At 43.0% G+C, this 27,941-nt stretch overlaps 1 protein-coding gene across 1 annotated transcript in view; it reads right to left on the bottom strand.

Annotated features, from left to right (window-relative positions):
• The window catches only part of LOC119028631 (zeta-sarcoglycan), a 325,032-nt gene extending 297,335 nt beyond the window's left edge, over positions 1-27,697 (bottom strand). The window contains exon 1 of the mRNA XM_037114889.1: positions 27,387-27,697. Within this exon, the coding sequence (XP_036970784.1) occupies positions 27,387-27,425 (39 nt within the window). The 5' untranslated portion in view covers positions 27,426-27,697. The remainder of the gene's footprint in view (positions 1-27,386) is intronic.
• Positions 27,698-27,941: the final 244 nt, after the last annotated feature.

The raw sequence follows: 27,941 nt of genomic DNA, 5'->3' as shown, positions 1-27,941 counted from the left end.
ATTTAGCCAAGCTTCACCGCATGCCTCCCCTCACCCACAACTTCTATGAAGTCTACCCCCTTCCTTCCAATATAGAGAGACGTCGTTTTAACGAGAGGAGGACTCCCTTTATCATCGGGAGCCATATCCTTCTTCACTGCCCCTGAGAAAGCACCTTGCCGGCAGTGTCGAGTCAGTTTTCACAAACAAATTGATCCTTTTGTCATCTAATGCTAGAAAATTAGTTTGACAAAGCAGAAAAAAAAGTGTCAGGGTCTGTGTTGCCTGACTTCCATTTTCTGTGACAAAACAGGACTTGATAAGATATAGCGTCCGGAAACAAAGGCATGCTGACACGCAGTTTGTACGGTTAATTAAAAAGAAAGCATTTCATTATAAATGTACTCACCTCCTCATGAACTACAGCTGAAGGAGTCTGAATTAATGTGTCTTCTAAAACTGCTTAGACCTTAGTCAGCAGCTGAGCAACAATGTTCCCCAGTGTCCCGTTTTACACCACGGACTCAGCTGTCCTAATCGGGCGAGGGCCAGAGAGGATGCAGCATCTGCCATGTCGACTCCCTAATGAACGTCAAGTTGGACCACATTTCCATGTCACTACTAAGTAGTTCACCACATCAAAATGAATAATATCTTTCTTGGCATTTTTTTTTTTCTTTTTTTTTTCTAAATGTGCATGTCCCACTTTGGAATCAGCAGTGAGACACGTTCTCACTATGAGGCCCAGGTTGTTCTAGAAATGGTCCAATCAGATCTACCTGTGTGGGCAACTAATTTATTTATTTATTTATTTATTTATTTTCAAAAACTGGTTGTGTTACTCACATTCATTAACAACTAGACACTGTGTTCCCAAAGTGTATGTGTGATGGAGATAAAATATGACAGCCATGCAGTCCTAAATACAGATCTGTTCCAGAAGTGCGAAAAACCTCATTAAATCATTAAACATCCAGCTCATGGTTTTCACTCACTTTGTCATGACATAGATGATCATTTAAGTTAACTAAATGTTGGAATACTGTTTAATGAGTTCTTTTTTTGTGTGGGGGATGTTCAGCAAAACATCAAGGACCAGGTCCTTTGTAGGTTCAATATTACCTTGACAGAGTGAGGTGAGTTGCACTGTATCTGCTACAGAAGCCGTGGCAGAACAGAGACGGACCGGATACGGATCTGGTGGATTTTGGGGTAATGGTAACTAATAGGTTGTCAAATGTATTGTTTTTCCTTTAAATATGGCATGATATCCCTCCAGAATTTCACTGACCACTCATCATGTCAGTTGTTGGTTGGACACCTTATGATGATGATGATATGGTCTATAGCAGGACACAGAGAGAAAAAATGTGGGGTTTTATTTTTTAGAGAGCAGTCATTTGTAGCCTCTAGGCTAGTAGTTTAGCAGCTAGCCCAGAACCATCAGACAGGAAGTGGTTTCAGGACCAGCTCTTTCAGTAGACAGTTACAGGTTTCTCCCTAAAACATTCATCCTGACTTGTGCTTCATTGTGTTCAAACAACATTTTTTTTTTTTTGCATTTTCTTTACTTGTTAGCTGCTAACCTGTGGTCAGAGAATAAGCTTGTAATATAGCTTGTTCCAATGCAGCCGGCTAGTTGGGCTTGTTGGTGGTTTGAAAAGTGTATATTGTGAGTGGAGGTTACTGGGTGTGTTTCTAGGCTGAAGTGAGCAGAATATTAATCAGAGTAGAGGAATGGAAACAACATCGAGATGACGGATAGTCCTGGATTCATTACTTCAATGATTCTGCTGGATGTTTTTGTAGTTCTTGTAAAGGAGCACTCCATATCCTAAAGCCCAAAGGCACAGAAAGACACGCAAAACCTGGAGATATTTTTATATGAGACAGAAATATAATATTTAAAATGCAAACACCTCAATGTATGTAGACTGCGCCTTTTCCATAGTGGCTAATCAGTGGTTGAATGATTGCCTAATTGAAATTAATTTTTTTTTTTAATTAAAAAACGAGAAAAATACATCAACTGAACATCTTTGAGAGACAATTTCTTCATGTTGCATGCATTACTAATAAATTGAGAAAATATTGCTTGGGGCTTAATGGAATTAAAAAAAAAAAAAAAAAAGCATACACAAGCTGTCCTTCAGGAACATGAAGAGAGAGAAGAGCAACGGCATAGGAGGGAGATGAAGGGGTGTCAGGTGTGTGCATGTGATTGTGAGCATGTGTATATTACAGAGACGCTCCTGTGAGATTCTCAGAGCATGGAGTGAAATAATCACTATCATAGAGTCAGGGAGAGAGACAGGAGGAGAGAGAGGACCAGAGGGTGGGGGTGCTGAGGGAGAGAAAGTGCCTCGGGCTGATCTTTGAATCTTCCTCCGACAAAAAGAAAAGAGAGGATTTGACACGTGAGAGTGTATGCGCCAGCCATCAGTGATTTGGGTTGTCATGTCTTATCCAAATAAATTCTTTGATCAAACATCTTTTTTTTTTTCACTCTTTCCTCAAAAGCATTTTAAATGGAGGACAGCAACAAATGAGAGCGGAAGGAGGGACGGAGAGAGCGAATGAGGTGAACACAGCAGAGGGAGTAGTATGCAAGGTTTTCTACGAGGGTTGATAAGTGCTCTGCTGAAACAAGTGTCTGGTGTAGATAATGCTCTCTTTATGATAATAAGTAGCCTCCCAGTAAAATGTGTCAATACCTGTCCTCGTAAAAATCCTTATTGGATAAATGAATAAGTTACTATTTGAAGTTTATTAAAAAAAAAACAACTACGTGTCCTGAAGCTCAGTTTGTATGCTGTTCCGTGAATAGTTTTCTATTAAGTAATAAATATTGCAACTTATCGTCAACCCATATCAATTTCAGGCTTAAATGAACAACTTCAGGTGTGCCTACATTAGCTTTACGTGTCTCCATCTTCCTGTTTAAGCCCCACCCATCCTGAGCATGGATGAAGATAATGTAGTTGATTGACCAGATACATATTACAGTGTAATCACTCACCTCAGTTTTCTATAGTGTAAAGTCCATTGTGCATAAAACAACAATAACATAATACATTTCTAAAAATATATTAATGGCATATGTGTGATTATATATAATTCTATATTATTCTGATATCTTTTGGTGACCTCGTGATAAAGTGACCCTAATGATGTCACTCTGCTGCCAAAACTTAAAAAGAACGCGTGCAGGGTGTTCAATTTTGATCATTTGTTTTTAAACAGTACGTGATGAGTCTCGCGGCGGTATAGGATCGCAGTGCAGACCAGTGGGACTGCTTTTCAAAACCTGGCACCTACATTACCCACAATGCAGTTTAGCCATTGAGTAGACATCGCTCGAGGTGATTTATCAGATTACATGCAGCTTCCTCTGGAGCAACAAAAGGCTTAAAATTAACTTTTTTTTTTTTTCAGGTCTGCAGTCGTACTCTGGCCTGTTATCTGGTTGTTACATTCTGTGTGACTTTATTCTCCTGCATTTATGTCTCTTTTTTTTTTCTTTTAATGTAATTGGTCTCATCTGTTTTTTTTGTTGTTTTTTTCTGTTCAAGAGAACATGTTCATCCTTTTCACTGACACTTTTCATATTGTGTTTCTATGAGGGGTCCAATCTACAGTCTGTCTGGTCACATCCTGTCCATGACAGTTTCATGCTGTTTGTATGATTGAAAAAGTAATTGAAAAAAAAAAAGAAACTGAGGAAGAGAAGGCCACTGTTGACCTATTCTTCTAACCCGACCATGGCAGGCTTTAAGGCAGTAAGGGCTAAGACATCATCGCACTGTGTTTGACTTCGCTTCTGATCGCACTGAAGTTATAACATCGGCGTTTATAGTCATTTGAAAAAGCAGCTGATGCTATTGCTTTTTTCTGTCAAGGGAGGTCAGTCTTGAGGAGGAGCTCGGAAATGCCACAGCTATTATCTCTCACCATAAACACCTACGTGAGGACGACAGACACATCAGTCCCTATAGAAACGCTATAGGAATACATTAGTGACACTGTTGCACCATTTAATTAAGAAGCGAGAGAAGGAGACGGGGAGAGGAACAGAACGTTTGTTTGCATTCGCGTCCTTCTCACTAAATACCGGCTCTGCTAACAGCCACGCGGATGAGGCGATAGAAATAAACTAAAAGAGAGAAAGAGAGAGGGAGAAAAGGAGAATATGTCTTTTTGTTGGAGGGCGGCAATGACAGATTGGTAATGCACAGAAATAGACTCCCGCCTTCGAAAGAGACAGAGAGAAAGGGAGGGAGGGGGGAGGAGGAGGAGGAGGAGGAGGAGAAAAGAGGGAGACTGGCTATCTCAGAAGAAGGAGGGAGAGATGCAGGATGGCGAGAAGTGATGAAGACAAAGATTTAGAGTGAGGAAAAATAGATTTACCGAATGGCAAGTGGCCATGGGAGGGGAATGTGGGGAAGGAAGCTGGCACCAAGGAAAGATAAGTAAAAGGGGGTGGAGGAAAAGCAGGAGAGGGGGGGGATTGATTTACAGAGACGGAGAGAGCAGGATTTGAAATATGGATGGAGAGAGAGAGAGAGAGAGAGAGAGAGGAAGAACAGAAAGAGAGAGAAGGGGGAGAAGAGAGAGAATTCAAATGAGGGGGATAGGTGGGACGTGGTGAAGGAAAGATGGCGACGGAGAGAGAAAAAGGTGGGATGAGGTGGCGGTGACGGGAGGAGAGAGAGAGAGACAGACGGGGAACAACTGTGCACTGCTGACATATTGATCCGTACGGTGACCACCTTCCCACTCCATCCTCCAGCCCCCAGCCTGGATTACTGCTACAGGCCTCAAACCACATAGGTCACTGGTCACACAACACACACACACACACACACTCAAAAAAAGAAGAAAAAAAAAACACCACGGCAATTCTAACTACCGCAGTGTTGACAGCAAATATGGTAGATATTCTTGTTTGGGGAGTACGATCCAAAGACGCAATCACACACACACACACACACACACACACACACACACACACACACACACACACTCACACACATACACACACAGATTCCTTGGGGCTGTGTGGGACACCGTTCTTTGTGTTCATTGATCCAGAGCAAGAAAAGTCAGACCACTCAAGCTGTGACAGAATCTTGGCTCACACACACTTCCACCTACACACAAACACAAACACGCGCTCTTGGCCTTTTCGTCACGTCGGCGCGCGTGCGTGTGGTTGGAGTGCAGGGTGGGTGGAGGGGTGGTGGGGGAAGACAAATTGACGACAGGAAAGCAAAAAGGTGGTGGAAAGAGAAGATGAAGGAGAAGAGATTAGATGAAAAAAGAGGAAGGGGTTGAAGAGAAGGTGGAGACGGCATGGACCGAAATGGGTGGAGTGAGAGAAAAAAAAAAAAAAACGACAAAGGATGAGGGGTGCTGGGGGGGTTGTGAGGCGGAGAGCTGGGATAGACAGAAAAGTAAATGAGAGAAAGGAAAGAGAGAGGGAGAAGTGCTGGCTGACATATTTACAGGACAAGACAAAATCGTCTGTCTCGTCTAAATGCAGGCTAGATTAAAGCGGGACCTTCTGTTTGTGTGTGTGTGTGTGTGTGTGTGTGTGTGTGTGTGTCTTGTGTGTGTGCATGGACTAACCAGACAGCAATCCCTGCTCAAGGCCAATGCTATATAGATCATATCCCAATCATCATTTTATTGCCTTCAGCTGAAGATGGAAGAGCGAGGGAGATATGAACACAACAGTTTAAATGCAAACACACACACACAAACACACACACACACACACACACTCACACACAAACACACATGCACTCTCTCTCCCTCTCTTCCTTAAATCCTCAGATTCACTTCCCTTTTGCTTCGATCCCTCCATCTTCAGCTCTCTCCTCCCTTCTCATCTTTTCTGGGCTTTTATATTTCTGTCTCCCTCTGCTGCTTTCCTCACTTGTTTATCGCCCGCTTTTAATCTGGACTTTTTTTTGTTTTGGGGCAGTGGGGGATCAACCGGTCCCACCGAAGTACAGTAACAGCAGCCGATGACAGTGGGCCCTGACGGAGGCAGGCGCACATGTGATGCTTTCACAGTGGGTGGCGCAGGAGTGAGAAGAACAAAGGAACTGAAAAAAAAAAATAAATAAATAAATAAATAACATAAAATACTTCAAAGGAAGATGCAGCGTTAGTTTCACAGGAATAAGGTTGTGAAAACATTTATGGATTATTTTACGCTCACTAATACTTGATAATACTTCATTGTAATTGGTGCTGATTAAGTCAAACCACAGTAATCTCCTTTATTATAGATTATCCCAGTTTGTGATGTTGTGTTTTTGTTCATTTCCTCCAGATGCTCCTCACTACTCCCTGTACGTTAAAGGTGCTAATTTTGTAGTTCATTTCTATTCTTCATTTCTTAAAAATGTTGGGTAACTACTAGGTTACATGCCTCAATGCTCAAAAAACACATCACTTTCCTCATACGCTCTGTTTTAGCTCCTGTCCCTTCATGGCTTCCCCTCCTGAATACCCAGTCTTCTCTGATTGGTCGGCTCACACATGCCTGAGCCAATATTGGGCCATAGTACAAAGCATATACAGTACATGTCAGCATGTAAATGGTGTTGGAATCCAGAACTAAACTGACAGTGACTTTAGCAACAAAAAAAAGACATGTTTGTGTCACAGTGCTGCAGCAAATATGTCAGTTTTCAGTCAGCTGCTGAAAAGATCCTGTTTGTTCTCTGGATCTGTCAGCCTCCAAACGCAGCGCTTTAATCTCCGTGTTTACTCAGCGCTAACTGCTAAAAGTTAGCCTCTGAAGAACATCAGGCAGAGGGGCTCTGAAAGTGAACAGCGCTGGTCCTGCCAACTCTCCCTCTCTTTCTCTTTCTCTCTCTTTCTCTCGCCTCCTCTGGTGAGACCAGCTGTCTCATAGCAACAGGATGACACTGTTCCTGCCGGACCACCTCCACCTCCACACACACACACACACACTCACACACACTGACACATCGACGTATACTTTATGTATATCCCTGAGGGATTTGTGACTGTTTCATGGTTTGCATGCATCGCTCCCCTGGTTCGTGCATTGCATTCTCCTTAACCTGTACTTTATATCTCTTCATCTCAGATTCTTCTCTTGAAATCATGTTTTTTTCCTCAGTATCATCATTATGAGAAAGCCTGGTGTTATAGAGAAGTTCTGATTCTGTTTCAGGCGTTTTCACTCAAACGTTTCACTTTTTCTCTATTTTACCTACACCCAGAGCCCCACAAACTCATCAGGGCCACTGATATTATCAGCATTGTTGTTACTATTCTGCATCTTGCTTGTGGTGCATCCTGAAGACGCAACGAGTATAGCTGAATTTCATATCGAATCAGGGCCGTCTCACCAAACTGCGATCCAGCTGTCTAAACTAGACCGTGCTGATGAACTATAAATCAACATTCTGTTGCTGCGATGCTTTCAGGAACATAGCATACTGCTCAGCTGCCATAGACAATAATTGTGAACCAGAAAGCAGCCAAGTCGCCACATTGTTCCTGTACTGTGAAAAAATAGGCTGAGTAATCAAACTATAAACCAGGCAGAGCTGAATATCAACCACCTCCCCACTCTCTGCTATTTCTCACATGAAAGGGTTCTCAGAGACATATTTTAGTGGGACTGTTTAGCTAAGATACGAGATTGTTTTTTAGTGCCTTGTCATGCTGTCTCCGGTTCAAGAGCCGATTGGTCTGGCGCAGCAGAGTGCATTGTGGTTGTTGTAGGTTTTCCACCTTTTGAGCAAACGGGAAGACCACTGCCCTTTTTTCTCTGTTTTCACTGGTCATGTAACAAAAAATTTCAAGATGATTTGTTTCTTTCAGTTTAATGCGAGGCAGTGAAATGCAATTATATCTTAAATAAAATTCCTTAAGTGCAGTGAACCTCGCTGCATCAATGTATTATATTCCCTACAGTTCTTGTGCGTGTGGGTGTACTGTTTGCTTACTGTTACTGTTTTGCACGTGAACGCTCAACACGGTAGTCTGATTGCACAAGTCTACGGTGCCATTAGCCTTATTTGACTTTGTGACATGTATAAGGGTTTCCATGTATGTTTGACTGAGGGTTTAATGCACGTGTATGTTAGCTAGTGGGTATACTAACCTCCACATGTGCAGAATGTAGTGCCTGAGGTATATGTGTCTTCACGTGTGTGTTGTTTTTGTGTGCGTGCTTTCTGCTGTCACAAAAACAGATCGATAAACACAGTAAAAAAACAACAAAACAAAACACAAGTTCCTCCAGTACAAGCAGGGCAGAGCAGTCCAGCGTTCTGCTTTTATTTTTGCTCCCCTCCCGCCACTGTCTTCCAAGACACGTCTAGTCATCAGCACTGTTTTGTTCCCAGACATCAGTCCTCTGAGAGGCAAGTAAAGCACACCTGTCGTGAGTTCCCCTTCATGAATGCAAAGGTTAAAAAAAAATAATAATAAAAGAAACCTCTTTAGGTTCTTTTCAAAGGGGCCCCTTCCTTTCTTGTGGCATCACTTTCAAACGGAAGGGAGACAGTAAAGACAGGCTCTCCTTGGTAAAATTACTCAGGTTGTATGCATAATGTCCTTGAAAGGGATCTGGCGGAAGTGGAGGGATACACACACACACATACACACGCGCGCACACACACACACACACACACACACACACACACACACACACACACACACACACACACACGGATGCAAACTAAAAGTCAATGGCGCACACACATCAAAACCATCCAATGTCGACGCTCTGCCCACCCTTTTTCATGTCTGAGGAAAAATCAATACGGACAAAAAGTATGCAAGGGGAGAAGGAAAGAAAGGAAGAGTGGAAAAAGCACAATTTCTGTGGAGGTACCCCTCAAAAGGAATAAAAGAGTATCTATTACACATCAAAGCCATTTCACACTCTTTTTTTTTTTTTTTTTTTTTTTTACTTCCCGACTTCGCTCTGTTTGCCTCCACTAAAGAGAATAGGTTTGGAACTGGCAACGAGAGGAATAAAAAGTGGAGGGAAATACATGGCGGAAAGTCACGGTAGGACCAGAGAGAGACACGCTGGGGCACTTACAACTCTGATGCATTATTTCTCTGGCCTGTTAAGTCTGACAAGAATAGGCTCCAACATTTATACTTAGTGGACATCATTAACACACACACACACACAAGCACACTTGCAAACCTTACATGCTATTGGCGTTTTACAAAACTTGCGAACTCTGATTGCAGATTCAAAATAATGGCACAGATGAAAATAACAGCTTCTCGAAGAATGTGGCACTGTTCGAAAAGAGCACCTTGACTGAGCCCGTATTTACGTGCACATTCTGTACTGAGAGAGCATACTCCATTGCTTCCAGCCAACACTTATTTCTTTTCTTTTCTGTATTCAGGCCAGCCTTGCAGAAAATTGTCATCGTTAGACAGATTTGGGAAGCAACGTAATGAGGATGATGTGGAGATGGACGACCGACAATTTGCCTATGCGCAATCCATAAGCTCCATCCCACGCTCATTTCTGTGTGACGGTCGGTAATTGGAAGAAAAAACTAGCAGAATATAATGTGTGTGTGTATATATATATATATATATATATATATATATATATATATATATATTATATATATATTTCCTGCAATTGTGTCTGCGTCCTGTGTAAAGCAGGCTTGATGCCTCTTGAGTCAGTTGAGTCAGCACCACCACTGTTCAGTCAGTCTCAACTTGCAACAGGATGTATTGTTCAAACGTAAATCTTGATAGTGGCTTGTTATTCCAAGTGGCTGTCGTTTTGTTGCTGACAGGGAAAAAAAAAAATCACCGCGTTAAGGTGCTTTGTGAGAGACGTCGGGGTGACTTTGGGACAAAGGCAGGCTGCGGCGCTGCACGACGCTCAGAGATGACACCGGAGATTTCCATTTGAGAACGCCCGCAGTCTTTACAAGTTCACATTTGTTTGCGGCATGCTGGGAAGAGATGGGAGGGTAGAGAGGATAGAATAAGCTCAGCCGGTACAAACAGAACAAACAACTGACATCAAACCACTCAGATACAGGCATATGCCCGCAAATCCGTGAACACGCACACACGCTGACACACACACACACACACACACTGCGCACAAATCATCAAAAGCAGGTATAAGGACAGGATCAAGAGAATCTCCACATGAAAAAAAAGGAACAACATCAATAACACAATTTCAAAATAAGTTTCTTTCATGTCAAGAAGAAAAAGGAATAAGTTATTTTCCCACAATGTACTTTTCAATTTCAGGAATGAAAGGTGTACACATTGGCTATCTCCTTCTGTGGCCACAGACAATGTGTACAACTGTTTCACCACAAACAATTGCAGGAGTGGGAACCTCAAGGAACAGGGATGTGGATCAGGCACGTTTACCAAACATCTCAGAGCGCACCGGTGGCTCAGCCTGTGTGCCTCCCACTTTGTTCAATTTTTTTTTCCGTCGTACTTGATCTCTGAGGGGAAAATTAATCCTCCTGCTGTGCGCACACAGCGCACAATGACAAAATGGGAGCAACTTGAAGGCATTGTCAAATACTGATTCTTTGAACTGACAGTCGGCGCGAGGTGCCAACCCAAAGCGCCACACACTTTCTTCATGAAGTTACAATTTGTTGCTTTAAGTTAAGGAAATTATCTGATACTTTCGATGATCTATTCCGACTTTCTCCACTGCTGATTCTCACTCACATCCACTGAACCCCACTGATGTCACATTGTTGAGGGATTACTTGCCCGTTCAAATGAGGCCGAGGATTAATCGTGGGAGTAGGACACAAAAATAAATATTTTTCTTAAAAAAGCTAATCAATGTTGTTGTTTGCATTTCACGGGATGAGTGTGTAGGATAAAATGATATGTTTACAAACCCAAAACAAATGGAGATGACTAAAATGTTATTGCGCCATATTTTATATATTTTCATGTCATGTGCCATTTGCACACCCACGCCCTCCGAACACGCAAATCAAATGTCCAGAATGTGCGTGTGGTTATCTTAGATTGTAAAGGAAAACACGTGTAGCACAAGGTGTCAACGCACAGCTCCATTTACAATCAAAATGCAGAGGGATGTGATGCCAGACCACCTCTGTGGGTGGTCAGATCTCAGCCAGGAGTGCGTGTGCACTCAGTACTCTGTGTTCTCATTTGTGAGAGAGTCCTGCCTTCTGGGTAGAAGCCTCACTCTGAAGTTCGCCACTCGCTGAAGAACTCCTGCACAATCTGTTCCCCTCAGTCATCACTCCTTCCCCTCGTCCTCAGCGAGGAAAATGTTGCTGTGTTCGTTATTTTGTCTCCTTCAAAAGAGTGATGCAACACGACTCCGTCCATTTCAAATAAAGACTTTATCCACGCTTCTGTCTCTGTGCCCTACACCTGCCATGTTTGTTACAGCTGATAGTGCCTCCATTCGACCTGTTTCCTGGAAAACACACACACACACACACACACACACACACACACACACACACACAAATTAAGCCAGATCACAGCAAAGGAAATGTATACATGCAATAAATACCAGCTGCCAAAGGTAATGATCAGACTGATCATTATCCAAATAACATATGTAGGAGCAGATTGCATTTTCATAACCGTAATAAATAGGGCATCAAACGAGACACGAGACACATGCTTCTAGTCCGTTTACAATGTCAATTTGCCTGATAAAATCAGGACAAAATTTGGCAAGCAGCCCAGCGAGATTTTACAGACCTCCAGGGGTCGGGTCCAGGATGATGATGATTACTGTCATTTTTGGTGCAATTTTACTTTTACTTCACTTTTGGCCTACCTTGAACTCTCTTTTTTGTCGGCCTCAACTCTGCCTTTCCGTCTGCGTTATCTAAACCACTCGTTGTGCGCTGATCTTGCCTCCTTCTCTCCTTCTCCTCCTTCTCCTCCTCTCGATGTCCTCTGTCTACGGCTGCATTATCATCACTCTCCATCTGTGGCTCTCTGAGGCGAAACACAGTCCTCTGTCCTCCTCTCCATCACTCCATCTCTCTCTATCCTTCACTTTCTCGCTTCAGAGTGACGAGGACAGGCGGCGGCAAGGACCTTGTCCCAATCTACCTGTTTCACTTACACATACAATTTTAAAAAAATTTTTTTTCTGCTTTTATTTTTTCAGTTCCTTCACCTCCGTGTGGAACTCGAGTGAACAAAATGCAAGTTCAAATGCTTTGAAAATGCCTTTAAATGATCTAACTATTCTGGATGTATCACAGGTGCATCTGACCTCATTAAGAGCCAAGGCCATGTGTGGCTGGCGTGATTAAATATCAGTCTCCCTGCGATGCTTTCAATCAATTCACCAGTGCGCTTCAGTCAGGCGGCTCCCTTGTCAGAATGGACTGTGGTGAGCACGCACGGTCGAGATGAGATGTGTTCATTGTCACTTCTACAGGGAGCTTAATATGTAACACAGGAAGTGACATCTGCATTTTAGCACAGCAAAGCGAAATCCAATCTGAATGTGTGTACAAGAGGGATGTCATAGTGTCAGGTGTGAATGTAATCCAAGTGAATTAAAGAGGAAGTGTGGCGTGGAAAGCATATTGATAGGAGCTGAAAGACGACCAACTCCTCTTTTTGTGGCTCTCCCATTTTATTCGCCGTTTTCATTTTTCCGTCTGCTCTCTCTCTGTCTGAATTAAAGTCAATTATATTTTGGGCAGCGTGGAATACTCACCACGCCACTAATGTCACAAATGTCTGCCAAAGCAATAACAGCGGCGAAAACAAATGACGGATGACTAAACCCAGCAGACAGCAACTATGACATATTATTAATAAAATAGTCAAAGAATGTCACTCTAATTCATCATTTAATCAATTGCTGTTTACTGACCGGCACGCCTAATGCATCTCCATGTGCCCGTGTTATTATTAGCCAAGTTGATACTTTGGCCTGTATCAATACTGAGCACCTGCACACACGCAATCATTAACTACCTGACAGCTGAGTTGATGTCTATCTTTCAAAAGTACTTAATTAATCACACAATCTGAAAGTGCTTCCCGGGGTTGACCTCGCTAATTGCCATAGTTGCGTGTTTGGTTTCAGTATTTTAAACAGACAGGTTGCTAACTGCACCACTGTTATGATATACGGCAGAAGGTCTATGAAGGTATTTGAAGGTCCTTGCATTTAGAGTGAGTTAATAGATAATGAGGCCCTTACACGTCCTTAGAAAATGCAATAATATCATGTTGTGTTATTTTTCAATTAGACTATATTCCAGTGGCCCCCAAAGTTCCAAACACAAAAACATTACAGGAAACACAACAGCATTTCATAAAACATGATTTTTTTTTTTAGATTTAAGATTTACCTATGTGGTAGTTCAGGGTACCCAAATGTTGTTGTCATTTTTTTCTCTGTTTTGTCAAACATTGTGTTTTTGTGTAAAGTTATCATGTTTTCTAAAATGCTGTGTCTTTGGAAAGTGGCTGTGTTTTCTGCAATACTGTGTGTTGCCTTTTAGGGCCACCCTACTTTATAGTGTTAATAATTGCATCATAAAGATGTATATGTATATTAGCTCATAAGACATTTTGAAGCCCTATAGGAAACTCATTAAAAAGTTATGACTACTTAAGACTGTTAGTCAAAAGCCTTATGAGTTCCTTTGAATCGATTAAAAAAGCTTCTGAAACACATTAAATATATGTCTTTTCAATCTTTTCAATCATTGTTTAAGATTTTTTAAGATTGATAATATATCAATAACAAGTAATTGGTCCTTTATAACACAGTTAACTTTGGACTAATTAATGAGTTAATTTGGACTAATTAACAGTTAATCTAACAATTAACTCCCTGACAGCTACCATCTCTAAATTATTATTGGTGATCCCTTTATTAACACTTCTATAGTCCCACAGGCCTGAGGGTTCTATTAACTATTGACTAACACTTAAGACAAAGACCTTTACAAAAAGTTACCAAATATACCTGTAACATTCTTGTTACATATTTGAGAAAAGTTCTGTTTTGTGGTCTATTATTTAGAATTTACAATTAGTTGTGTTTCATTCTTTACTTTTTATCACAGCACACCCATCCCAACTCCACACCCTCACTTTATCTCCACCTCCCTGTCCGTCCCTCCATGTTTCCCAGAGCTTATTTCATGCTCTGAAATCTGGCGCCTAGCATCGGTCCCCCTCGCTGGCATATAGCTCCACTCGTCCCCCTCCATATTGCTCCATCGTTCCGCTCTATCCATCCCCCCCCCTTCTCCTCCTCCTCCTCCTCCTCCTCCTCCTCTCCTTGCCATTCTTGCTTCATTTGGCTCATGATGAGGTGTCACCGCTCTGCCCTTGAGTGGGCGAGAATCCCCTCTGACAAAAAGTGTTTGTGTGTACGTGCCGTGTCGGCGTGTGTGTAATGTGATTGCCTGTTCCTGTGTGGTGCTGTATGTATGCGTGTTTAGTGTGTGTGGGGCCCGGCTTTGCCTGTAGAAGTGACAGACGTCAGGATAGTGCTGTCACAGCAGGAGAAGAGATGATTTACTTGTCAGGGGGCTGAGGGACAGGGAGGCAGATACAGTGCACAGATAAATGCACTGTGCTGCCGGTGGGATAATGTAAAGATGCTAGACTGCACTGCTGGGACATATATAGTACAGTTTGACCAATGAGGCAGAGTGAGCAAGGGCACGTCTGCCTGCAACGGTGCACGTTTGTTCCAAATCAAGACTCACAGCATGTCATCCCCTGTCTCAGACTGTACTTCACTCTCCACCTGGACTCTATCGTGTGATATGATACTGCTGAACATACACAGGCACCTTTAACTAAACTCACCTGGACTGTTAAATGACCTAAAATGGCCTGGCCTTCAGTAACCTTGACTGGACATTACAGAGATTTTACCAAACCAAATGAAATGAGAATGGAACAGCTTAACTTGAGCATGTCTACAGTCGACTGAATCACTCTGAATTCTGCACTACACTGAATAAAATAAGCAGAACTGGTCCAAACTAGACTAGAACTGGACTGGACTGGACTAGACTGGACTGGCTTGTCCACTTGGTTGACAGTGTAGATAAACAGTTAATTATCATCATGGCAATACAATCCTCCCACCCTGACATCTCCTTTGACTGTGATGCCGAGATGAGTTCATATCGAGTGTCAGCAGAGGCGGTGGTTTGGGAGGTGACAGACAGGACAAGATGGCGGCTGAAAAGACGAATATTAGCCTGTCATTCCCGTGTCACTTCCTCAGTCTCTGTAAATGATAGCCAGGCTGGGGCACACGATAGCTGGCATGCTGCAGGGAAATGACAGACTAAATGTTATCGGGGAATAAAGGTTACGCCACATGTGTGCGCTGGAGGGCGAGGAGACGGGGAGTGAGAGTGGTACAACTAGCCCCCTTTGTGCACTGAATTATGTATGTCTCACGTGGCATTAAAAAAGAAATATCATGTTCATTTTTTCTTTCATAATGTTACAGAACATGATTTAATGCTCAACAAACACATAAGTTTTCTCACACTGTCCTGTGCTGCAGCTCTCTGAAAGCCCTGGTTGGTCCGCTCACACGTGCCTGACCCATCGCCACTAGCAACAGCAGAGAAGTTTGATGAATACATTTTTAACTGCCAAACTAGCCGATAGAGGTTAATCATGGGCAACATTAGTATTTTGGACAATTTCTGTCTTTTCTTTCTTTGGTTGTAAATGAGTGAAATACAGCACACAGTCTGTATACAAGATTGTTGAACTGGCAAGTTTTTACTTCAAGCTCTGCAAACTAGTCATTACCAACCTTAATTTTAAGTGTGCATTGGAGACAGTACACATTAATGAACAGAAAGGCAATTGTGCCCATGCAGCCAAAAAATAAATCAACCTTCCTCTATAATCCCCCCCAACAAATAACAATAATAATAATTGCTAAATCAACCTCTGTGTTTACACTACAGCAACAATAAAGAGGCATTGATTTGTGTAAGTGACATGAACGCAGGTGATCATTAGCCTGCCATAGTAGGATCAGGTAACAATTACCAGATCATGATTACCTTGTCATCGTGGCATAATTCAATATTACATTTATAATGTTGTTGACAAATTGAGTCATATTGCAAAAATGATCACGGCAATTTGGGGAGAATTAAATGACTGAGATTAATAATGGATCCGAGTCCCTGTTTAGCCCCACGGCGCAGAGCAGTCTATTAACTTGTCATTGCTGGACAGGGGGACACAGCCTGCAGCAGTGCACGTAATGACAAATGTAAATGTCCGTTCATGGTGGGATACACCTCATATTACAATCTAAAACTCTATATGTAGTTAGCGGACTTGTCGCAGGGATTTAAGCTGCAGATGAATTGAAACCAAATCATTTCAATCTTGTGGATAGGACCATGATCATCAGCTTGTCCCCGAAGGACTTAAAGAGGCCGTGGGAGGAAAGGCACATGCCGGTGACACCTGAAGCAATAAGTGCAGTGCAGCTGAAATATTTAGCAAGTTATGGAAATTTTAAATAGAAGGTATGCACAGATTGTTAGTAAATGTGGCTTAAAGTTGCAATATTAACATTGATTTACGGAGCATGCCAGAGGCAGACCAGCTGTTTTGACTGTCAATGCCAGAGTCGGAGCAATAGATCATACAGTTGTTAAATCTGGGCCAAGCAATCAACCAATTTGACATATCAAGGATGACTGTTGCCATGAGCCTTGATCCCTATGCTAATTTCTCTGCTAAAATCTCATTTATGCAGCATTCCAGTGTAGACTGCCTGCTTTAGCACACAAAATAAAAAGCATAAAAATATCCCACTATCTATGATCAAAGAGGATTTTCTACTGTCATATTTGTCAGTGTATCAGTATCAACAGATGTATTGAGTGTAGCAGGTGAATAGAAGGTGTGTTTTTAGTCATGCTCCCGGCATGACACTATGATCGTGTCTGTTGGTCGATCCAACACTTTGGTCCAGATTGAAACGTCTCAACCGGGGGGGAAACACACAGTTTTTCAAATGGAGAAGTTCAGAAGTTTATTAATTAATAATTCTTCAGTGTCATCGGTGTATCAGTCGATGAGTGAAAGATTGTGATCGATGTAGAGTGTTGCTGAGTGTAAAACTGAACTCAAAAGCAAGGCGAGGCAAAGCCCTGGTGCCTTGGGGATAATGGGGGACAGCGAGTGTGCTGTGAGCAGCAGATCTTGAAAGCTCCTGAGACACAGGTCAGCTGCTCCAAGCTCAGTTAACACTTTAAGCCCCAAGCCAGTTTTCTAGGGTTAGGGGTTAGGGTTGGGGTGATTTCCGAAGTTTGATGTTTAGTTGTCTATTTGACTAGTGTTTGGGCTGTGTTTGGGTCATATAAACATGTTTTTTACACATTGTAGACAATTTGATATAAAATATGACTATATTTTTTCATAATTAGTGTAGTAGTGACTCTGTGGTTGTTCTGCATGTCTTAAGGGTTAGGGTTAAAAACCCCAAGGGGACTAACCCTGCTGACCAGGGGCCTGCAAGGCAAGAAGGACGCAAAAAAACCCCCACCACAACAGAGATTCACGATCCCCATGGGATGATTCCATGACTTTTCCTCTAGTGTCATCAGCAGGTTTATTAAATACCATGCAAATATGATAAATAGCTCACCCAGTTAAGTGCACGCCTCATGCAGGCTACTGAGGTTGAAGCTCGGGGTTTGAATCCACTCTGTAGTTTTGCTGCATGGAGTAAAATTTGTCATAAAAGCTTTATTTTTTTATTATTATGTATTTTTCAACAAAACTGAAGTGCTAAACTAATGACTATCCATCTTGTGATGCTATGCTGGTGCTAGCATTTAGGTCACTCCCAGTTGTACCTTCTGCATTCTTAGTTGTGAGCTTTTAATAAGCAGCACAGCACATCAAGCCAATACTGTTCTTCTTCTGTCAACATGATAACATGATTTGTAGTGAATAATATCAAAAATATGAATGATACCGTGCGTAAGCTGTCTCTGGATTTCAACTGATTAACTTCAAGCTGTTTGTTGGAGGTTCCAAATGGCAGCAAGGCTTGTGTAATTATGTGAAACTACCCTGGAGTCCTGTTTGATCCCAGTAAACTGCACCCGACCCAGAACACCAAAGAATTGAGGGAATCAGAGCAAGTGTTGCTGAGCCATGCTTTCTCTGTTTGGAGTGCTCACTCGCTGCTGTGAGCACTGTGGCAGTTTGTATTTTACTTCAAGTTTTTATTCATTCAGCTATCCTCTGTTGCAGCACCACATTGTGATTTAGGCCAGTAAGTAGGCTGTAACTGTATCTCAAATTCTCGCCTACTGCAGCTTTAACCATAGGCCAGCTTCATCCACATTTCCTCAAAGTGCCAAGCTAAAATGACATATTTGGGTAACTGGTTTATTAAAGCGATGATGCACACACCTCCAGTCGGCATTCAGCAGACATTCCACCCGGGCTGTGGAGAGAAACTCTGAATCTTGTTAAAGCTATTTTGCTTCTACTTGGACAGGGAAAAAGGAAATGGCTTTTAAAGGGTTGGGGCTAAGCCCGGCCACGTAAACACACTGTCTGAACTGGAAATATTAACATACTGAGTGACAGCAGTGCAAGTCAAAACGGGGCAGAGTCGCAGATAACAAATAGAAAAGTCAACATGGGAAAATATGTCAGATGTAACAAGAGCCTCTAGTGCAACAGTCGACGCATCAAATTTGGCTTTAATTTGCTGCAGAGAAAGTGTAATACTATATGATTTGCATTTGAATTACTGTACATCCGCAGAGACACACATTTGCTCGCTCTCATGCACACACACACACACACACACACACGCACGCGCGCGCACACACACACACACACACACACACACACACACACACACACACACACACACACACACACACACACACACACACACACAGAGGCAAGTGTCAAAATGCCTCCAGCCCAAGAGGGACTATAAGTAAAACTGCAACAGAATGTCAGAAAGTGAAACGGACAAAGTGTTTTCTGGCATTGGGGTCGACTAACATGGGAAACAAAAGTCATACATACATAGAAAACACACACACTCACACACCCTGAGGCTTACAGAGGAAAAGTTGAGTGGCAGCTAGTAAGGATAAGCGTAAGTGTCTGTTAAGGCAAGGGACGTGTGTGTGTGTGTGTGTGTGTGTGTGTGTGTGTGTGTGTGTGTGTGTGTGTGTGTGTGTGTGTGTGTGTGTGTGTGTGTGTGTGTGTGTGTGTGTGTGTGTGTGTGTGTGTGTGATCACTGCTATTAGTGGAGATCTGGGGCCAAGGTGCATGGTAAATATGCCTGAGGCAAACATGTGTTTGTGTTTGTTTCTGTATCTGTATGTGAAAGCAGGAAGCCTATATGTTAATGCATCCACACACGCTGCTGCCCATAAGCTATTATTAGCAGTAAGTGATGGTTTGCAGGGCTATGTGTGTGTGTGTGTGTGTGTGTGTGTGTGTGTGTGTGTGTGTGTGTGTGTGTGTGTGTGTGTGTGTGTGTGTGTGTGTGTGTGCATGGGTGTGTGTGCAATTATTACAACCGTACAGTGCTGTGGACCCCAGAGCCTCCCTAGGGCCAAGTTCAACACCATCATGTTTTCTCTCAGCTTACAAAACACCTCTGCAGTCCACTCTGCCTTCACCTCCCCAGGTACACATCTACTGTGGACCAGTGAATCTCCACTCACACCTTCCCTGTCTATAATTTCCTCCCTGAGGGTTTGAAAATGCCTCCGTATTGGTAATTGCGACTCTGAGGATGCCGCCTGTGTCCCTGAAACATCTCGGATGCTTGAGTAAATTCTACTTGAATGTAGCCGATGTTCATCCTGTAATTTCATGCAAAGTGTGTTTAGCTTCCAAGACTATTTACTTGCAGGGCACACAGCCTCACTGGCAGCACTTGCTAGTTTCTGTATAACACTGGCTTGGCAGTGCCAGGATTTCTTTAAAATAATTAAATTTGCCCCATTCAGCCCACAGCTCATTAACTTTCTGTTTGACCCCCAAAATCTTTTGGACGTTATACTAATAATGGTAATAGATGATGTGTAGGTTATTGGTCTGCACAGGTCGGTCTTTACAGCATCCTACTTTATGCGCCCATAGGACTTTCCCAGCACCAATCTGGTCCATAATTCATTCTACCAAGCCATTTTTCTTAGCTAGGAATCTAATTTCTGAGCCAGTCACGATCAGATTTGACCGTATACATTTTGACTGTCAGAATTTTTTAAAATGCATTGACATGGGATGATAAATGCTGTTATAGACTAAGCTCGTTGATGCTCACTTGGTATTTGTCTTGTGTGTGGTGGGATATGGCACGCAAACTGTAGGCAATCTGTTAGCCTCCCAACAGCTAAGGTCCTAATTAAACACAGATACTATAAATAAAACATTAAGTGCACCCCGAAACCAATAGACTCAGTGACTCACATTTAATGTAGTCTATGGCCTCAGGTGAGGTGTAAGAAATGGAGCCCATGGATATGCATGTCCACAAAACACAGAAAAATAATTGGAAATGCTCTTTGTGAGTTTGCGCTAATTACTTCTAATGTGTTGCATGACTCATGGAAGGAAGTTTATGCATCAGTTTAACAATGAAATGCTTTACATTTATCTGCCTGTACACAGGCTGTACAGCAGGTCCAGGCCATGTTTGGGCTTAGAAATGGTAGAAAAGCTTTATTCCAACAGAGAAATTGTCTGAAAAAGTTTTATTGTTAAATTATTATTGTGTTTGTTGGCGAGCTAGCCAAAAATGCATCGAATAATCACTTGTGTGCATTCCAGTAGAAGGTCAGGACTTCTTAAGCTGCATGAATTCACTAGGCCCATCCATCAGGCACTTACAATAACTGCTTATCAAAGCACTGTCTCATTTCTACTAATAATGGAACAAGAGGGACATGTTGGATGTGAAGTTGCAGATGACAGGTTGCACACTTCCAACTTCTCATTGGGATAACTGACTCCTTTTCCCGAACTACATTTTCCAGGTTTCCTGTCAACATTGAGTAAATATTGCCAAATGGGCACTTTTGATTTTCGCTATGACAACAAATCCTCCACCATCAGACTCTGCGGGACTAACCCGCGGTCAAAGTAAATACCAAAAGAAAAAGACAGGTGGTTAGGCTAGCTGTTTTTCCACCGTTTCAATTGTTTGTGCTAAGCTAAGCTAGACACGGAGAACACACCAAGAGGTTATTGATCTCAAACAGCTGATCTCAAACATCTCCTCTAACTTCCATGACGAAAGTGAATAAATGTACTTGACAAAGTGATGTTGGATATTCCTTAAGTTCCTTTATGATGTGAAGTGGTGGGAAATTCACAGATGGACAGAAAGAATGTACAAGCAATACTGAGGTTGAGGGTTCCTCAGTGTGAATTACTTCACTCTGCTGCTTAGGAAACATAACAAAATTGCTATCATGCACATTAATATGTAGGCGCACAAACACACACACTCAGATTAAATACTGTAAGTTAACCTTTAGAAGGCCAACGGTAGCCCGCTAGCTGTTAGACCTTTAAACAATGCAACTCAAGCAGCAAATGTAACACACACATGCATGCACACACACACACACACATACGCACGGAACCATACTCTTTATTTTAATCAAATACAGGAACACAAATACACACACACACACACACACACACACACACACACACACACACACACACACACACACACACACTACTGAGTAAAGGAAGGAACTTTCTTCGAAGAACAGCTAATTACCTGTAAAATGAACTGATGTGGACGAAAAAGGTGAATGACTATTGGAATTGGCAAATTACAAGTAGTGTATGCTTGTGCTCTCCAGGCTCTAAGTGTGTGTGTGTGTGTGTGTGTGCGTGTGTGTGTGTGTGTGTGGATAGAGTGAATGGAATGGTTGAGAGAGTGTGGGAGAGTATAAGAAAGCCTTGAGGAAACTGAAAGGCGTCCTATTCAATCCCTTACCTTCCAAACATTCCATCGCTCTACATCGTGCAAAAGTTTCAACATAACGTAATAATATACTTCAAAACAATACTTAGTCAGACCTTAACCTATTCACAATCAAGTTTAGGCCATTCTTCACCCTCCACGCCACCCAGTCTTCGTCTGTGATGAACAAGATCAGAAGAGCCAAACCGCATAGTTATCCAGACAATGATGTACTTCTGCGTGACATTGATCTAAGCATTCTAGTTTCAGATGCCAGGAAATCTTTTTAGTTTTTTAGTTTTATTTTTAAGAATAGAAAGACAAGGATTTTGAGTGATTTGTATAATTAATAGAAATGGAGAAGGCTGTTTGGTGAAAGCAAATGAGATTGTGTCACAGGGATTCAAATTTGCTGTCACCTCAATTGAAAACATAGAGCTATGTAATGATGTCCTGTCACTGTACGTCAGTGAATGACATAAGACACGGTCTTGGTCTTAGTGTTGTAGCACTAGTGATGTCTTCGTCTCAAGACCACATTTTGAGGGTCTTGGTCTGAGCTTGGACTCAGCCATGGTTTTACTTGGTCTTTCCTCAGTCTCAGATTTCAAGACAATTTATTTTATCTTATTTCAAGACTAGCCAAGACCATTACTTCAAGGCTACAGTATACAGATTAGAACCCAACAGATACACCATTTTTCAGGCCAATACCAGTGCCAGTGGTTTGCAGGTGCCACATTTTATTGTGTGTCTATCAGTGTGGGACTGGCACTGCACTTGGTCTTGACTCACTCTCAACCCCTCAAAGTCTTGGTCTCTTCTGGGTCTTGATAGACTGTGGTCTTGTTCATGACTTGGTCTCAGTTCAAGTGGTCTGGACTACAACATTAATTCTTGCTATACTGATGGCAAGTGCACTGAGGGTTAGATATATATTGGTACATTGGTTTTCTTCAGTCTATTTGCATATTAGATGATCCCATGTCCTTTGTTCATGACAAATGTTGAGAAAACGCCAGGTTGAAGGTTATTTAGGCAACCTGGAGGCTTTGTTATAAATAACATGTCACCCTCAGTATACGTATATATTATAGCCTATCTGCCATAGTTTTAAAAATGGAGAGAGCCTGTGTGCAGATGTTCAGAAAGGGTCCACTATATCGCGAATGAAGTCTGTTTGGCTTGGAGTGAGGCACCCACTTTTCAATGTGTGCAGCTGTTACACTGGCAGCATCAACAAACTGGTAACAAAACTGTCACCAAAATATGATGCATTTCACATGGCAGCCCATTATGTCATCGGTTCACACCTGGTGTATGTTTGTGCTTGTAACATGGTGAAACTGAACCAGTGCTTGCAAATACACAGATGAGGAATCGTGCTTTCCTGAAGGTTAGAGAGGAAGGCTTGGGGCTGGCTGGCTTAACTGAATGAGTAATGTTCTCCCATCCCTCAGCAGCTACAGTTGAAGTGCCCTTGGAAGAGGCACTGAACCCCCAATTGCTCCAATTGAGTTGCTCAGTGGCCAGAAATGCAAAACTGTGGCTGCACTGGGTGCCTACCAAATGGGGTTGTGTGAAAGAGTGCGACCAGGGTGGGAAAGCAGCCACCATGCAAATGCTGGTTCATTCTGGCTGACGACTGTACCATAAGTTGGTTTACTTTGCCATCTACTTTGGCAGGTAACTAACCATCATTTGGTTATTCAGTTCTATTCTGAAATGAAATCTAGTTGGCATGAGTATTAGTTTAAGTACCTGATAAGTATGTCGACACTAGCAGCCACATAACCATCTAGCCGTCCATTAAACAGTGGTCGTACTGTAAACTGAGGGCTTTCATTTCAGATGGATGGATGAAAGTGGCTCACATGTGGTGATATGTCTTATCACAGTGACCAGTGAACACACTTTTAACGTTGGTGCCATTACAAACAGGATTATTCTTGCCTGGTTACACAAGGGTTAAACAATAATTTTGATCTGGCACTCCTGAAATTAAACTATTCTTTGGTCTTTGCAATACTTGTTCTTGTAACAAGTTGAAAGCCTCTGATCTAGAGGGTCAAATTCAATCTGACTGCCTTTATTATACTGCATATAATTTATGGTACAGCTATTACTAAAGATCAATAGCACTTAAACTGCTCCATTGATATTGAAACCTGCACTGATTTACAAGCAGATCGGCCTTTGGTCAAATCAAGAAACACACGCGCGCGCACACACACACACACACACACACACACACACACACGTGCACGCACATACACACACACATGCACACACACAGAAATACAAACACAAACATACACCACTTGTACATTTGATATACATGTGACTTCCAGTGTCACAATGTTGTCCTTGCCTGTCGTTCATTTCCTGACTGCGCTTTGAGGAACACACTGACACTCACGTACACACACGCACACAAAAACTGGCTTTTAGATTAGATTGGATTGCTCAGAGTGTGTGTGTGTGTGTGTCCAGTTTACTTTCGTTTGAACAGCCAGCTGGCCAGCAAACCTGTATGCACTCACACACACACACACACACACACACACACAGTTTTGCTACCCCTGAGAGGACACTGTATTGATTTACATTAATTCCCAAAAATATTTTGAAGTATGGTGACAAACACGCACATGCGCACATCTGGGACCTTCACACCAAACACAGCAGAAGTGTGTCGGTGTGTTGGTGTTTGTGTGTGTGTATGTGTATGCTTGAGTGCCAACTACCAATGCATGAGGACTCAGGGATTGTCAGCACTGCCAAGGATATGACACAAGCCCTGCAGAAAACAACCAGCAGATGGATGAGTAGATGGACTGGTGGAAGTTGATGGAAATCTTTTAAACTCAACAGGCAGAGTGTTGTGCGAACACTGCCATGGGTGAGATTTAATTGGTGGCCACCCAATGCTGTCACACCAGGGGTGTGTGTGTGTGTGCGTGTATGTGTGTGTGTGTGTGTGTGTGTGTGTGTGTGTGTGTGTGTGTGTGTGTGTGTGTGTGTGTGTGTGTGTGTGTGTGTGTGTGTGTGTGAGAGGAACCCTTCTCTGTGCCAACAACAGGAGATTTCGCACAGACAGGATAATTACTTATTAAAAGGAAGTAGCTATGGTGATATTCTTTGAATGTGGAGCTACAACACTGATGCAAATGACACGATACCCAATCGCTCATCAAACTGTAATGTGCGTAAATTACATGTTAAAAGACAATCATGGTACTTTCCAACTTAGGTGTTATTTCTCATAATGGTGGCTGTTGTGACTATGGAAGAACTTGAGTTCTCAAACACCAACTCTAATGCAGAAATTCTGGAAAACAGGTTGTTAAGCAGTAAGCTCAATAGCTGAACGCACCCAAAAGACCTGAAAATATAGAGTTTTTTTTTTAAAACAAAGTTTTGTAAAGGGGGCCTATGCATAACATATCAGAACATATCATATGATGTTTTTGGAGTTTTCCGGTTTTGTATGGGAATGCCGCACTGAGATATTAAGCATTAGAGATAAAGCATACTAGTTAGCAAAACTACTGTATGTGTTAACATAAAGAGCTTTCAAAGATGACAGATGGGCAAAAACAAGTCCGATAGAGCCTAATCTAAAGCTCACATTACACTGCCAGGAGATAAATTAAGTTGCTCTGCCTGTAACACATTCACCCTCTTCAGACTCTCATTTCTGAGCAAGTTTCGTGCCCTGACACAGTTTAGATTTCAGTCACCTGGAATGAATTTGCTAAATGCCACTGACAGGTTGTGCTGAACTTGAGCTAACAGCCGAAACGTGTGACAAAGACAACGAGAGAACCCACACAACTGTGCAGCTCAAGTTCATTGGCCAAACAGTTAAGGTCATTTTTGAATCAGAATGTCAATTTCCATCTTTGGAATCTGCGATCAGCCAGCTGAGTCAAAGTCAATTTGGAGCACTGCGTCCGAGCAGTATGGAGGCCCCCTTCTCAGAAATGTGATCACATAAAATGCTACTTGAAATGTCAAACTCCTGGGGAATCTCATCGATTTAGTGATTTAGCCAATCACTGCTATCAGAAATGGCACCGGCACATGGAAAGTGGACATTTCCACCCACTATTCCTTCCTCTTCACATTCCTTGATGAGAAGTCTGACATTACAGCATGTGCATGTGGCATTTAATGTCTGTTGCGACCGTGACCTGACTGAACCGTCTCATGACTCCCAGTGGTATCATTAAAATACTTCCATTTCTCCAACAACGAGCTTGTACTCCTTTGGGGACCAATAGCTTTGGCTATTGAAAACCGTTTTCCTCACTCGAATGTTAAGTCTATCCAGGTTTTTGGATGCCTTCGGGTGAGCACGCAAAACACCTCCACACCAAAACGTCCAAATGATTTCATTTGGCAGTAAAATTCTGAGGGGGGGGATGAGGGATGGACTACTGGTACGGAGGGAGCAGTTGCTGAGTGCTCCCCTGGTGCACCTGCTTTCCAAGCGGGTTTTCTGTGATAGTTCTGCATGATTGCGATCTGTAGGGAGTGCAGGATAAACCACGCCATGCACACACAGCCTAAAGAGCTTTACCTTGACATCATCTAGATATGCTATGTGTTGAAATTTAAGTTCTAACAAACCTGCACTCATCTTACATGGCATCCACGTGAACACATCTAGTGGGGGGGCCACAACTCAGGGGAGAGGTGTTAGAGCAGAGACCCCCACACACGGCGGGCACGGGCGCGCAAAGCGCACACTGTTTTCACTTTTAAGCAGAACTGCGTGAATTCGATGGAGGGGTGATAGCGTGGCCATCCCCCCTCCTCCATCCCCCTCTCTCCCCTTCTATCCGTCTATATCTATGCCGCCCCTTCGATCGAGCGTCCCACCGACGCCCACAGCAGCTCTCCGCAACTATCCTCTCGGTGCAAGCGAAGCATATTGAAATTCACCCCACGCACCCAACACTGACATGCTCTCTCTCTCTCTCTCTCTCTCTCTCTCTCTCTCTCTCTCTCTCTCTCTCTGTCTCTTTATTCCCTCGCCAACACAGAAAGAGTGAGGGGTTTGTGCGTGTTTGTCAGAGCGGGTGTTGCAACAACCAGTGCTCCGACCCTGGCGACCCGCCACAATTTGTCTATCACAGCTCAAGACGTCCCCAGCGTCCGGGGGTCACCCATCTAGCCCAAACTCAGCCGTTCACCCTGCGCATCAGCTTCACCCTTCACCATCAGCCGATCAACCAGCCACCCAGTGATAACAGCCACCCGACCGGCCACCCCGTCATGGCCCGTCACCCTCCGAGCCACCCGCTCCACCCGCCCAGCGGAGGATCGCAACTCTCCTCCGGGCGGACAGGCGCGCGCCGCCAGGCTGCGAGCGTCTTACCTTGAGCGCTTCTATATCCAAAGACGTCGACCGGTCCATGATAGAGAAGCGAAGTGCTGCAAATCAGTCACGAAAATAGAAGTCCCATGGGCGAGGAAGAGGAGAGGGAAAGAGATTAAAAACGCAGACGAGTAACAGAAAAAAAAAAAGAAAAAAAAAAAGTTTGAATGATCTCTAGAGTCCCAAACTCTGCTGCAACATCCTCTGGTTTTATTGTGAGGAGCGGGTTATTAATATTCCACCACAGCGACGGATTTTCTCAGTTTCATTCCTCCTGGTGGGTCGCTTGGTAAATTCAGGACTCCATGCCGTGGAAGTCTTCTCTCTCCCCCCCCCACCCCCAACCGCCGGTCCCCGGTTAGTCCGCGCTGGGGACGGAGGGAATAGAAGATAAAGGGAGAGATGGAATCAGACGAGCCGTGCGTAATGTTTCAAGATGCGGCTTTTGCGCACTTGACGATCCGGTGCGTCTTGTTTGGTTGTTGTTACATTTGAGTAAGAAATATCAGCCCCCCCTCCTCCTCCTCCTCCTCCCCTCCCACTGCAGGAATGGAG

This window comes from Acanthopagrus latus, chromosome 1 (genome assembly GCF_904848185.1).
Source record: "Acanthopagrus latus isolate v.2019 chromosome 1, fAcaLat1.1, whole genome shotgun sequence".
Classification (NCBI taxonomy): Eukaryota; Metazoa; Chordata; class Actinopteri; order Spariformes; family Sparidae; genus Acanthopagrus; species Acanthopagrus latus.
Note: the sequence above shows the minus strand (reverse complement) of the source record. Positions and strands in the feature narration are given on the sequence as shown.